General features: G+C 47.0%; 1 protein-coding gene across 15 annotated transcripts in view; it reads right to left on the bottom strand.

The window, feature by feature from the left end:
* The window catches only part of SLC35H1 (solute carrier family 35 member H1), a 34,954-nt gene that overhangs the window by 19,267 nt on the left and 686 nt on the right, over positions 1–15,001 (bottom strand). For 6 of the 15 annotated variants that reach the window (XM_083801928.1, XM_083801923.1, XM_083801930.1 and 3 more), the window contains exons 3-8: positions 12,494–12,557; positions 12,197–12,269; positions 11,846–12,014; positions 11,475–11,558; positions 10,956–11,131; positions 10,114–10,243 (exon numbers count right to left, since the gene is read on the bottom strand). In XM_083801928.1, the coding sequence (XP_083658054.1) occupies positions 10,114–10,243; positions 10,956–11,131; positions 11,475–11,558; positions 11,846–12,014; positions 12,197–12,269; positions 12,494–12,557 (696 nt within the window). Of the gene's footprint in view, positions 1–9,060; positions 9,968–10,113; positions 10,244–10,955; positions 11,132–11,474; positions 11,559–11,845; positions 12,015–12,196; positions 12,270–12,493; positions 12,558–15,001 lie in introns of those variants that run through there. The other 9 variants (XR_014573130.1, XR_014573131.1, XR_014573132.1 and 6 more) reach the window with 5 other exon arrangements.

Raw genomic sequence — 15,001 nt, 5'->3', positions numbered from 1 at the left:
CCACACAACCAGCAGGGAAGTGCAGCTGCAGTCTCTGATACCAGTATTAACAGAAAGGGCACAGCTGCTTCATCTGCAAAGAGCAGATGTACATCAGAATCAGAGCTGCAAGAGGAAATCCAACCCCACCCTGCACATGTAGGGGGTCAGATGCTGCAGCCACTGAGGGAGGTGCTGGCAGGTTGAGGGCAAGTGTCTGCGGAGAGACAGGGCAAGTGGGGAGAACATCAGCAGTGGGCTTGTGCCAAGGAAGCCAAAGACCTGTGTCCTACAGCAGAAGCTATGCTAGGTTTGCAGGATTCAGTCTCCCACAAGAAATGGTTTTGGAGGACTGCTGGGCAGGAATAGCATCCATTTCCATAGAACATGCAGAGGTCAAGAAAAGGTTCACGACCTGCAGGCCTTCGAGACCTGGGAGAAGTCCCTTCCCGAAGAACTTACCAGCAAGGCCAGCCTGCACCCAGTTGAATATGGAGAACTGTCAGCCATGCTTATGCACTGTACGGTCTTGCAGACAAACCCTCATTTACCAGTCCTGGTTCCAACGTCACCAGGCCTAACTCACTGACTTTGCAAACCAAGTCCTCCAAAACCACGTTGTTTTTAAAATCATGCTTGTTTTCTTTCTTTTGCAGGGAGATTACAGCCTTCAAGATCCAGTCCCTGTTTTTCCCCACAACGTGGTTTCTAGAGCCCAGGATCTTCATTCCTAACCTAACTCAAAGTTGAGATTCTCTGTGGGTCAGAAACTCCAGCACCTGGGGCTTGGATGGTATTGCTGAGGATTCACATAGGCTGCAGTTACTCCAACTGGTGGAAACACCCCTGCAGTGTCTGGGCTGTGACAGTAGCCTAAAACATGTACTGGGGCAGCTAAAGGCTCTGCGCAAGTACCTCCAGGACCATCCTTGTCTCTCCAGCTCTTCATCTGAAAAGAACCCGGGCACCTCAGTAGACAGCACATTGAACACAAGCCAGTAGAGTGCACTGGCAGTAAAGGCAGCTGGCAGTATCCTAGGCTGTGTTAACAGGAACACAGCTGGTGGTAGATCAAGGAAAGTGACTATCCCTATCAGTATTTGTTAGGCCTCATGAAGAATACTGCACCCAGTTTTCCTCCCAGTACAGCAAAAGACATGACAAATTGGAATGATTTCAACAGAGACCACCAAAGTACTCAGGGCTTGGAGCGCTTGGTCTGTAAGGAAAGGCAGAAGGGCCCTGGGCTGGTTCAGCCTGGAGAAGAGATGGTTTCAGGGGGACCCCAAAGCAATCTGTCTGTACCAACACACAAGTTACTCAACAAGATGGAACCAGGCTCTTACCAGTGGTGCTTGGTGGGAGGGTGAGAGACAACGAGCATAACTTGAGAGATATTCAGACCTGAGAAAAGGAAAAACCTCTTCCTTATGAGAACAGTCAAGCACTGAGCAGGGGCCATGAGAGGCTCCCACCAGAGAGGTTTTCAAGATCCAAGTGAATGAAGCCCTCGGCCACCTTGTCTGATTTTACACTTGACCCCGCCTGCATAGGGAACTGTTAAGGTCCTTTTCTACCTGAATTATCCTGTGATCTCTAACAACATACAAGGAGAAAGGGTCTCTTAACATACCCTTTGAGTGTCAGCAGCCTGCCATCAGCTACACAATCCCTTCCTAGCACACACGTTTCTGCTCTCCCATACCACGCCATTCAGGACAACTGAACATCTGCTTCCCCAGCCTCATGCTTTCAGAGTCCAGGAAACTCCTGCTTGGCCAAGGCTGATCCATCTCATCTTCTTACATGGAAGGAGAATGCAAAAGCTGCAAGCAATGTGCTGTGCAGCGCAGTCTCCAACACCTGGCACCGCTCCACCTCCTTCTCCCCGGGAAGTTCCACTGGAAACTTTCAACATCTGAAAACAAAGAAGCAGCTCCACAGGACAGATGACTCACCAACTTTCAAACCGATTATGTTTACGAGGCAGGTGGGTCTGCCTTGTGCAGGATGGTGGAGGAGAGGCTGAAATGTGACATTAGAAGAATTACTAGGCTGAGACCAGGAGAGTGGCTCTTAGCACATTCATGAGGATGGCTCCAATTACTGCAATTACAGGGCTTGGACACATCTTCCTGCTTGCGATTTTCATTAACAATTGTGTGGTCAATTCTGCTACTTTTCACTGGGCAAGCAGCCAGAAGATGGCAGCAGCCTCTGCTCCTGGCAAGGTCCAGAGGAAGGACAGGTACAGGCTGCTCCACCAAGAGACCAAGCTGGCAACACAGGTCCAGCCAGACATACAGAAGTCCTGCCTCCTGACAACAAGACCACCATCGTGGAAAGGGGAGATGAGTGCCACAGCTAACTGTCCTGATGGAAGAGCACACTCCTCACATGAGGTTTAGCAGCACTGAGCACAGCTGGTTCCTCAGCAGGAAATGCCATCACAAACACTGCCAGTCTCCTAAGTCCCAGACACAACTCAGTTTCGGCTACATCAGCTTTCCTGACGCAAAGCAAGACAAACAATTCTGTCCACAAGGCTATTCCCAATCCATGACTCCCCAGGAAACTGCAGGACACAACCTCTCAGGTTAGTGTGGCTCCAGGAAAAGACACATGCTTTTCCATGCACAGGATGCAGACTAGAAGCAAATGTTCTTTCAGCAGCCTTGGAGTGAAGAGGGTTAAGACCATTAACATCAAAAACTGCACACTCCAGTGATTAAAAAAAAAAAAAAGTCTCAGTGCAGAAGCAGGGGGGTGGAGGTAGGGGGCAAAGATTTCCCACTACAAAGATCACGAATGTATGGGAGCCCTTTGCAGCCCTGAGTTGGGTGGAAACCAGCCCCCCAGCCATCTGTTCTCCTTCCCAGCTCTCCTTCCCCACTCTGTCATGCTAGTCCTGTATTTTGGAGCCAGGCGGGCTTTCCCACTATGAGACGGAGCTGCTGTAACACTACAGAAAGCTTGATGATGACACCTTGTCTTCTGGGCAGAACTAGGGAGTGCAGAGGGGTTTTCAGGGACACCTTCTCCTTGCCCTCAGGGCGTTTACTATGTTGAAATTTCAGCAGGAAGGCAAGCAGCTGTTCCTCAAATATAGAGATCTCCCAGGGGAAGGTGGGGGGCAAAATCAGCACACATGTAAACACCTGGTCTTACAGGCAAGAACAGAGTTTGTGGAAGGAGTGCAGCACCTCTGAGATCCATTCAGCTTTGTTTCCACTGGTTAATTAATTCAAACATCAGCAATATTCAACCACAGCCCTCTATTTCCTGTATCTGCCTGCGTGTCAAAGTGTGTGTGCACTGGCCTGCACAGAGAGGGAAAAGCCTCCCCAGTACAAACACATATGTGCATGTTCTCCCTCAAAAAGATGCCAGTGTATCTGTGTTGCTGTACTTGCCTCTTTTTCTATTTCTGGCATTTTTGGTGCACACTTGGGTTTTTTTCCTTAGAGGGGAGAAGGTGGGCAGGGATTCCTTTTTCCTCTCATTCAATTTCAGTGCCTACTCAAGAAAGAGGGACATTGTTAACAGACATGCAGGGCTCTTAGACACTGTTGCGCTACCCTGCACCAGCACACAGCCCCTCCTGAGCTCCCCCCAAAGCTCTGCCACATTCCCATTCACCACTAGCCTGCAGCCCTGCTCCTGAGCGAGACCACATCCAGGTACAGAGTGACTCCGCCTGAAGGAAGGGCTACAATTTCAGCAAATGCAAAGATGAGGTCCGTCAACTTCCTTTATAGACCTATTCCAGCATTTTACCCAAGAAGGTAGTTTCTGTTCCCTCACTAAGTCCCATCGCCTCATCCTGAGGCTTCTGGGGAGGAAAGACAGAGCATTCACAATGAGAAAGGAGCCACACACCATGCCCCAGCAGAGCTGCCTAGACAAGAACACTGCCATGTTCCCAGAGAATCACAAAGCTCTTACCCTATCCTTCTTGCCAGTTCGTGCATGGACCCCTGCCAAAGTCTGTGGCCACATAAAAACTTTGTTCATTGATCTCCTACACTCACAAGGCACTGCTTGTACTAGCCAAGCCTGCAAAATCAGGTACATCTAACTGCAAGCAATGGAGATTTGCTCTGAGAGCAGAGATGGAGCACCAAGATATGTTCTCAGACTCACAAGGAGTCAGAGTCCCAGGAAAGAGGCACTCAGGAGAGCATGAGGCACTTCAAACATGGGAGCATCCCTACCAGCTCCATGGTGGGTTTAAATAGGCTCTTCTGGGGCTCTCCATACAGCCAGTGCTTCCACTTCCCAGCACATCTCTAGCTGAGAGAGAGTACTAAAGCAGTCAAGAAGAGGGTGTTCTGCCCAGCACCCTATGATGTCCAACCAGGAGAGCTAAGAGCCAGCATTGCTCAAGCCTGTCGAAGCTCTGGAGTACAGGGAAGTCTTGCAGACACAGCAGTCAGACGTGAAAGAAAAAGCAGAGTGCGACTCTATCCCTAACTTACTACTTTTCTAAATTGCAAGTGCCTCTGGAAGGCTCTGAAGTGCAATGGATAGGCAAAGAGAACTGAAAAAAGACACCTCTGGCCAACAGGACACCTGTGCCTCACTGCTTTGAGTCATTTATTCAGTCCACTTCCCACAAGTGCCAATAGTGCTTCCCCATTTTGTTATCTCTGTATCTCCTTTATCCAAAGCCTCAAAATTTATGAGGGAGAACTGGTCTCAGGTCACTGTTCCACTCACCACAAATCACAGGATTTGCCCATCCTCCATCACAGTGCTCCCGCCATTACTGAAAGAGTAACGCAGAACAGATGGACACAGTAGATTCGGGTGAACAAACGCAAAGCAAGCAAATCTGGGACAAAGAACAGCAATACTGCCACAGGAAGCGTGGGGAGTGAGGAAGAGGGAAAATACAAGCTGCGCTCCCTCCCTTGCAAAGTTGAGGCTCTCCCCAGAAGCTGTTACAAAAGCAAGATAAACCCACAAACAATAGGATCCACTCATTTTCCTTCTATGTTTCCCTGGCAACACCAAGCACTCAATGACAGTTTAGAGTGCAAAAGACCCATCTGTTTGGTCAGTTAATGGCAGGAAGGCAAAGAGACTTAAGCAGAGCTTCTCAGCACTTGTTGTTTGGTAACCCCATTGAGGCAACCTGCAGTACTAACATTTATATTCAACATTACACTGTATTTAAATCCAAATCTCTGTGCTGGAACTCTAAAACTCTAGTGAAGAAGGTGTTTTTTCACTGATAATTTACAGATCTACAGCTGTTCCTGCACACATAGATGGGAATGCATGACAGCATCATGAAGGTAGATGCACACAGATCTCAGTGGGAGTGTTCCAGGCAAGAGAAAGTAAATTCCAGGACTGTTGCCCAAACACACTGATGCGCAGACGCTAAAAGAAGCCCTAGCTGGACAAAGAGGTCTCAGTAGACCCCCCCAAAATGGTCAAGCTGCATGGTTCCAGACTGGACTCTAAGAAGTTCCTCTCTTCAGTCAAAGGGCAGGACCATGTCTTTACTATATAGCTAGGCCCACCTATTTAGCATTCCTGCTAGGCATGTGGGTTTGTTGGCATTTTTGTTATGGTCACTTGTGGAATAAGGCCCTGAAGGGCCAACACTGTCCATTCTCACCTCTTTATAGGATGCTGGGGCTGGCCAACGAGCCTTCACCTCACACAGCCCTGACTCAAGGCTAGTACGCAGATGGACCTCTGCTTGTCACACAACTCTTGATATAGCTGTTCAAGTAGAACCTTAGGCAATGAACCTCTATTCCTTAAATCACAGGCAAGCTGACTTGAAGACTTTTAGTACAGCCCCCCAAAGCTATCAGGGCTCAAGAAGAAATTATGCCCACCCAGGTGCTTGTGCCTTCTCTATCTGATGAATTATCACACAAATTTTTTCATGCCTCAAGTGTGTTCCAAGCATGCTATCCCAAACAATGTAATCAAATCAATGTGACATTTCACCTGAATGGTAGGAGTCACTCTAGCATAAAACAGAAAAAAAAGAACTTTTAAAGCAGTAGAAAGGAAAAATAAACAAACAAACAAAAAGGATTCTGCCTATTCTGCACACCAGCAGTCACGGCATAGTCAACTCTACCCCAATGAGATTCCTATCCTGCTGAGAGAACTGCACAGGGAAACATCATATAAAGACTGCGAAACAGCAGTGCTTTCCCAGAACCAGAGGTAATCTTGTGGGTTAGTCTGTGGCAGGAATCCTTGCAGGACCACCTTCAGCAATTCCCAGCCACTCATAGAATGGAAAAACCCTTTCCATCCATCTCACTGCAGACCAAGATAAATAGCAAAAGTATTTCAGCATGAGCTGGATTAAGGCCTCCTTGCTGTGTAACAGAAACACCTTTAGAATACGACCTACCACGTACGTCCCTGCACCACAAGATCCCGACATATATTTATTAGGCTGAGGAAAAAAATCTTCCTCCAATGAATCTCAAGGAGTAGTTAATAGTTAATTATCATCAAGCAACTCACAAGGGGTTTTTATCTTCCTGGGCAGGAATAGGACAGAGATCCTCTGCCATTCCTACCTGTATACTAGAAGAAACTAGAAAACTAGAATAGGATTTTTTCCAGAACAGACAAATGATGCTCAGTCAGTCCCACAAGCAAGCTGAACTGACTATCCATACCATATGCTGTGACAAAATCATGAAGCAGTAGACACTTTCACGTTCCTACTTTTGTGTTTCGCTTACCTTTATCTCCAAAAAGAACAACATTTTACTGAACAAGAAAATAGATCACAGAATCACAGAATTGTAGGGGCTGGAAGGGACCTCAAGAGACCACCCGGTCCAACCCCCCTGCCAAAGCAGGTTCCCTAGAGCAGGTTACCCAGGTAGGCGTCCAGACAGGCCTTGAATATCTCCAGAGAAGGAGACTCAACAACCTCCCTGGGAAGCCTGTTCCAGTGTTCCATCACCATAGATACCTACCAATCCCCACCAAAAACAAGTGGTGACACAGTGTCATATCTGTCACCAAAAAGTTGTGTTTAGATCAGAAACGCAAAGTATTGGGACACTAGGTTCTAGGGCATCCCCTTCACCTTAAAGAAGAAACAATACCAGAACCAAAAGGCTACACGGCTTTACAGTTCCCAAGCAGCAGCATTTGCACTATTACATTTCATCTTCCAGCACCATATAGAGTGCAAACCCTTGCCTGTGAACAAATTTCACCTTTACCTTGGATTTACAGGAACCAGAAATCCCAGTCTAAGAGCTACACAGCAGAAGAAGCCTAAGGTTCAGTTCTAGGAGAGTGAAAAGTAAAATGCAAAGAGCAGTTGCAGTATTGCTAAACAGAGATCACACACAGAAAGAATCACTGCCTCGGATCAAGTATGTGCAGCATTCAGTGCTTCACCAAAAACAATGGGGCTTACGCGTATCAGTACGGCAAACAGGCTGAATCCTGCTGGAAGCATCACGAGTCCTAGCTATTGGAAAATTTGGCAAGGAACAGACCAAGCCATTCTTAGCTCCAGACAACATCCTGCTGATGCACAGGATCACTTGGTATGCCAGCCTGGCCAATAATTGCTGGTTCAGAAGCTTTATATGAAGTAGTTGCACCACCTGCTGTCTGCTCCAAGAGAAGCTACCAGTGTTCATTAGATTCACAGAATGGTTTGGATTGGAAGGGACCTTAAAGATCATCTAGTTTCAATCCCCCTGCCATAGGCACGGATGCCACCCACTAGATCAGGCTGCTCAGTGCCTCATCTAGCCTGGTCTTGAACACCTCCAGGGACGGGGCATCCACAACTTCTCTGGGCAACCTGTTCCAGTGCCTCACCACCCTCTGAGTGAAGAATGTCCTCCTAACCTCTAATCTAAATCTTCCCTCTTTTAGTTTAAAACCATTCCCCACTTGTCCTGTCATTATCTGTCTGAGCAAAAATTTGCTCTCCATCTTTTTTATAAACCCCCTTTAAGTACTGAAAAGTTGCAATCAGGTCACCCCCAAGCCTTCTCTTCTCCAGGCTAAACATACCCAGCTCTCTCAGCCTTTCTTCACAGGAGAGGTGCTCCAGCCCTCTGTCATCTTCATGGCCCTCCTCTGGACCCATTCTGACAGATTAGCAAGCATCCTTCATGTGCTGGGGGCCCCAGACCTGGACGCAGTAGTCCAAGTGGGGCCTCACAAGGGCAGAGTGGGGAGGGACAATCACCTCCCTCGACCTGCTGGCCTCTCCTCTGTTGATGCAGCCTAGGACGCAGTTGGCCTTCTGGGCTGCAAGCGCACATTGCTGGCTCATGTCAAGCTTTTCATCCACTAGAGTAAAAATCAGTATTGAGGAAAGCTTTCTTTAGAACCAGTTCTTTGTGGAACATGCTCTTGATTAAAGTCATCAAGAAAGACTTTGTATCTGGAAACTAGGAAGCAAAATCAACAGAGGGACAGCTCTAGTTGAAATGGTTCAGGTTCTCAGATTATGAGAAATTCACTTTAACGCCCAGCTCCTCTCAGGAGAAAGACTGCAATGTTAACTCTTTGGGAAGCACTCATGTCATTACCACCCCAGAACTCTAAAAGCTAACATGGAACAAAAACTTCCAAAGAAATAAAAATTCTGCTGAGCAAAACAAACAAACAAACAAGCAAAAAAAAAAAAACAACAAACCAACAGCCATCACCAAACCCCACTTTTAGCTAAGCAGAAAGGAAGTAGACATCTTAAATCCTGCACTATTCCACTTTTCTGGACAAGACTACAGCTCTAACTGATCTAAACCAATGGGGCAAAGAAATGACTCCTACAGCAAGACACAATACTAAAAGTGTTCTTAGGGTACAGGCTCTTGTGGACACATCCAGGCAGACAAGTCAGTCTGCTCTCTCAGCTGACACAAACAGAACAGATTGCAGGAAGATCCCCCCTAATCCTAAAGGTCAAGCAACCCGTTCATGGGCAAGTATTTGTGTACCTGGCCTCAAAATTAATTGGGCATGCAGTAGCAACGTAGTGTGGGTCTAAAATGAATTCAAAAGAGAAACGACCTCTGCTTGCTGAAGCACAGGTGTATACTGTGCAGACAGAAGGAAATCAGAAAATCAGTTTATTTAAAATTAAAACCAAACTACCAAAAACAAACAAACAAAAATACCCACATACTTTCTGATAAGCTTCCTGCTCAAGCTAGATCTCCCGTGATACTACTTTCTCCCCCCATGGCTGTGTGGCCAGCAGTACTCACGTGTCCCTGTTCTTCCTCCACCCAGCATCATTTGGTTATGTTCAATTGGTCCCAAATACCAGCAGACATTTACGTCTTCCCCTTATATGCACACATGGAGGTCACTAAGTGCAAAGGCTTTTTCTCGCTGGGACAAATCTTGGGATTTATGTGCAATCATCTGCTTCCATGAAGAAAGGAGCTCTCACTTGGCAGAACCATAAAACAAGCATGAGAAGATATATCTACCTTCTCCATTGAAGCCAAAGCCTAAACACCACTAAAATCATCCTTGAACCATTCACCCTGCGGTCCAGACATGTCCATGCTCAATCTACAGCTGATGGTCTACCCTCTCCATGTACATCCCTCAGCATTCCCTAGAAAGTCTTCTGTAGCATTTCCCAGTCTCACCACTCCATTCTACTTCCACTGAACTGGGGCTCATCTTCCAAGTTCACTCTCTGGGAAAGGGGTATTTCCTGTTCGCTGTGCAGCATCTACAGATCCACATTGCAGTAGAAGAGCAGGACTCTCACCAGGCACTGGCTCTCCTTTGGGAAGTCACAGAGTCTTGGACCTTCCTCCCAGACAGTTGTCAGACAGGTCCGGTTAAGAACAGAGAAGCAGCCTTTCTTTGTGCTTCATGTTCACTCAGTGTTGTTGTATGGTTTCAACATCCTCTTCCTCCTCCCCATGTTCAGTGTGGTGCAGCAGCAGCTCCAGGTCAGGGTCAGAGCTTGCCTCTTCATTTAGATTCAGTGTTTTTTCACCTGCATGCAGACAGCCTATTTACTAATAAGCTAACTCGCTATAGTACCCATCAGTCCTGAACACTGGCAACGAGCAGGAAACTCGAGCTCAGTGAAACTACAAGGATGCCTACAGAGAAACAGAAAGGCATTTAAAACAGAATCACCTTTGGTATTTATGGCTTTGAGAATGACATGAAGGGAGATTCCTGACAGACAGACAGCAAAACCCAGCCAGTTCAAGAGACTGAGGTGGTCTCCCAGCAAACGTGTGGCGAGGAATAAAATGCAGATTTCCTGTGGAAAGAAAAAAGATGACAAGTGGCAGGGCAGGACCCAGTGAGATACGCATGAGATATTTTACAGCTCAAGCCCAAATCAAGATGCCAGGCTGCTAATTTCCACCAGCACGTTCTTCCATGTGCAGAAGTTCTAAAAACAGATTCCAGAAACAGAATGACTTGTCAAACTGGAATTGGGAATTTTAAGTCTCCTGACTGCACAGCTTGGCTACGTAGGATTAGACAAGTTTCACATGTCACCAATCAGCTCAAAAGTACCTGTCCTGGACCCCTCAAAGAAGGGGAGAATGTGCCAAACCAGATTAATAGTTACCTCAAACCACTGGTTTGCCCTTATCCAGGTCTGATGCAAGAGAGTGCCCTTCTTAACCTCTCTTCCCTCCCGCATCATCCGTTGCTCATGAAGCCCATATGCTTTAGTTTCTCCCACATCCCACCAAACTTTGGACTTCAATGGTATTTTTATAGAACAGCCATCAGACTCTGTCAAGCAAGGACCAAGGGCTCTGCTACTCTGCTGTCAGAGTAGCAGGGATCAAGGGCCTTCACTGCAGAGACTGCAAGGAAAAGCATCAAGCTCCTGCGCAAGGAGAATAAAAATCATAGGAGATTATTTATAAAGCTGTAAGGAAGTTCCCACCACAGGAAGCCCATTAGGGATAACTCAGTACTTGCCTTCTAGTATTAGCACAGGAACCATGCCTTACCTTAAAAATGCCAGCAATGGAAAGGGTGAGGCTAGATGTTCTGGAAACCAAGAGGAACTCAGAAAAGCCTAGACCAAAGGCAAGAATTCCACCCAAGAACAGCTTCCCTACCAGACAGAGCAGCATTCCTGCTTCATGGAAATGGAAGAGCTTCTCTGATACGGACAAAGGCAGGCCTAGGAACAAGAAAGTGAGTAGCACAGTACCCTTCCCGATTCCCAGGACTCCCCACAACAAGATGGGGGTGAGCTGCTCACATTCCAGCATATGGAGAACATGGAGCCAGTTTTTCACAGCCCTTACTTCCGCAAGTGTGGCGGGCTACTATTCTTATGCACTCTATAATGTTCTGCCAGCATAAGTTCTATCTTGGTCCTTTTATCTCCAGGTCTCTAACTGCTGTGTGAAGTTCAGAAGTGTTCACTTATCCGCATGAATCACCTTTAACAACAAACAGCTGAGCACTCTCCCCAACCACTCTCTAAAGCTACCCTTGCTTTCTCTAATTAACTCACGCACCCTCAAACACTGCAAACAGAGGGAAGAGCACCAGGAACATGAGCGGCTGCAGGTGAAACATGATATCAATGGGGTTCTGGAGCCCTGAAAGAGGAGAATCAATAACAGACCGGGTAACAACAAGCCATGGAATAACATAGTTCCCTGAGTTTTTATTACCATATGTAGATGTAAACCTTATTTGAAATGCCCATACCTAGGCTGCTGCAGAGGCCAAGCCATCTTCATTACCCACCAACAGATGACCCCCATCCCAGATTTCAAACGCTGTCCCTTACACAAAAAGTTTTGTTTCTGCAGCAACAGTTACCATTTTCTTATTCCCCTCCCCATCACCAGCAAGGTGACCCACTTCTTAACTCCGTACATACCCAGTTCAGCCTTCTGCATAAGTATCTGCGTGAGAGTCCAGCGAACACCCCCAAGGAAAGAGGCACAGAGCACCAGCATGAACCCTTGTGTGTTGAACTGTGTGGACTTGTAGGTGAACATGAAGAGCCCCCCAGCGATGAGCAGAACCACCAGCACCAATGCTAACCTCTGGGCGAGAGCAAACACAAAATCACTACAGAGACTCCTGAAGATGAACACAGACAGGCACCTCTTTCGCATTCATCCGCACAATTGCATTCCTCCTCTACTTACACGTATCATCTACATGTACTGCCTGTTTCCCTAGGCCTAACATTTTGCTTCCCTAAAGCATTGCATTGGACCCTTACCATTTCCTCCAGCTTGAAGAGCAGTGAAAAAAGCAGGATGAAGAGAATGGCAGAGGATTTGGTCATCGTGTAGCTGTAAGGACCAAAGGACGTTATCAGTATCCTCTAATACAGTCCTTCCTAATAAAGTACCTTCAAGAACTAGATCACCCACTGATACATAGCTACCAGCCAGGCTATCATATACCCTGCATGCCAACCCCACCAAGCCATATGCCTCTTCAAGAAATTGACCCTGACAAAGCATTTTCCAAGCCACACCAGAGGACTCCCAGGGAAGATGAGATTTGTACTCACAGGGAGACAGTGACATACAGGAAGCTCCAGTTACTCAGTCCAATATCCAATGAAGTAGACAAAGCTAAAGAATCAAAGAAAAATCCTGAAGTTAATTGTCTTCCACCACGTAAAAGAAATCCCTGTTACGTGACCACACAAATAGGAAGGAGAGCAGATCCAGAAAAAAAATTGTTTTCCTCACATTAACTCTTCAATACCAAAATGGCTCAGATATTCTCAGTTTGTTTCTATCCTGTTCCCTGTGATTCAAATTTGGCCCAGCACCACCTTATTTAATATATGCCATACAAAAAAAAAAACAAACAGAAACCCCTTTCCCCCTGCTGTGACTGAAAGCCATCACAGATTTGCACCATTTAGACTTTTTTGAATGCATCAGAGCACGATAACTGTTAAGTATGAAGGTCACTTCAAGAAACCTGAAGAGGCAAGCCTGGCAACAATCCTCTGCGTGCACCCTTAATCCTCACAGAATCATAGAATCACTCCGATTGAAAAAGACCTCTAAGAGCATCTAGTCCAACCTTTCACCTAGTACTAAAATCCACCACTAAACAATGCTACTAAGTTCTATATCTACATGTTGCTTGAAGACCTCCAGGGATGGTGATTCAACCATTTCCCTGGGCAGCCTATTCCAATGCTGCACAACCCTTTCAGTAAAGAAATTTCTCCTAATATCCAACCTAAACCTTCCCTGGTGCAACTTGAGACCATTTCCCCTCATCACTTGGTACCTGGGAGAAGAGTCTGATCCCCACCTCACTATAGCCTCCTTTAAGGTAATTGTATAGTGCGATAAGGTCTTCCCTGAGCCTCTTTTTCTCTAGCTAAACAAACTCAGATCCCTCAGCCGCTCCTCATAAGAATTGTTTTCTAGACCCCTCACCAGCTTTGCTGCCCTTCTTTGGACATGCTCCATCACCTCAATGTCCTCCTTGTAGTGAGGGGCCCAAAACTGAACACAGAATTCGAGGTGCAGCCTCACCAGAGTTGAGTATAGAGGGACAATCACTTCCCTAGTCCTGCTGGCCATATCATTTCTGATACAAGCCTTAATGCTGTTGGCTTTCTTGACCACCTGAGCAGCCTGCTGGCTCCTATTCAGTTGGCTATTGACCAATTACCCCCAGTCCCTTTCCACCAGGCAGCTTTCCAGCCACTCCTCCCTCAGCCTGTAGCGTTGCACAGGGTTATTGTGCCCCAGGTGCAGGACCTGGCACTTGGCCTTGTTGAACCTCATACAGTTGCCCTCAGCCCACCAGTCCAGCCTATCCAGACCCCTCTGCAGAGCCCTCCTACCCTCGAGCAGATCAACACTCGTGCCTAATTTGGTGTCGTCTGCACGCAGCTCACTAGCTTGCTACTACAGAAAAGTTTTAGTGATCCAGTGGCATGCTATGCTGAAAGGAAATATTGCTACAGAAATGTAGAAAAAAAATTTCAAGAAAGCACGGGACATGTTATGCAAGGTATTACAAATCTCACAGAGATCTTGAACCAGATGCTCTGTATGAGACATTACAACTACAACTAAACCAAGATAATATACAACCAAGAAATTGCTAACATAGCTAGAATTCCGTATTCTTGAGTAGGAGCTTTGCTTCTCAAGATCTACTACAGCTGCTTTGTGTGTTATACATAAACTTCTGTATTGCAAAGACCAAGTTCTAACTAGAGAAAAGGGTTAAATTAACATAAATGCATGGCTTGATATCAACATTACAGAAAAGAAAACTGTGAGGAGTGGCTCATTCACCAGACGGTCACGCTGCCATCCAGAAGGACCTTGACAGGCTGTAGAGGCGGGCTGACAAAAATCTCCTGGAGTTCAACAAGGAGAAGTGCAGAGTCCTGCACCTGGGAAGGAACTCCAGGCACCAGGGCATGCTGGGGGTCACCCAGCTGGAAAGCAGCAGAAAAGGACCTGGGGGTCCTGGTGGACACCAAGTTGGACATGAGCAGCAGTGTGCCCATGCTGCTAAGGAGGCTAAAGGTATTCTTGGCTGCGTTAGGCAAGGTATTGTCAGCAGGTCAAGAGAGGTGATTCTTCCCCCTCTGCTCAGCTTGGGTGAGGCCGCACCTGGAGTGCTGCATCCAGTGATGGGCCCCCAGTACAAGAGCAACGCGGACATACTGGAGATAATCCAATATAGGGCCACCAAGGCAATGGGTGCAAACTGAAAGAAGACAGGAGGTACCGTCTAAACAGCAGGAAGCACTTCTGTGCTGTGCGGGTGACAGAGCACCGGTATAGGTTGCCCATTGGTGCTAGAGTCTTCTTCGGAGATGTTCAGAATCCGCCTGGACATGGTCCTGGCGCAGGGCGACCAGAGGTCCCTGCCAACCTCCTCTGCTCTGTGATTCCGTGAAACAACTTGCAGAGGTGTCTACAACACTCCCATTGTATGTTTGCACGTGCCAGTTGTTCCTTAAAAAACTACGTTCCGAGGGGCCCGCCTGCGTTCTGACTAGCTCTTGTTATGACAACAAACGCAGCAG

This window comes from Anser anser (genome assembly GCF_964211835.1).
Source record: "Anser anser genome assembly, chromosome: 16".
In the NCBI taxonomy this organism is placed as follows: domain Eukaryota; kingdom Metazoa; phylum Chordata; class Aves; order Anseriformes; family Anatidae; genus Anser; species Anser anser.
Note: the sequence above shows the minus strand (reverse complement) of the source record. Positions and strands in the feature narration are given on the sequence as shown.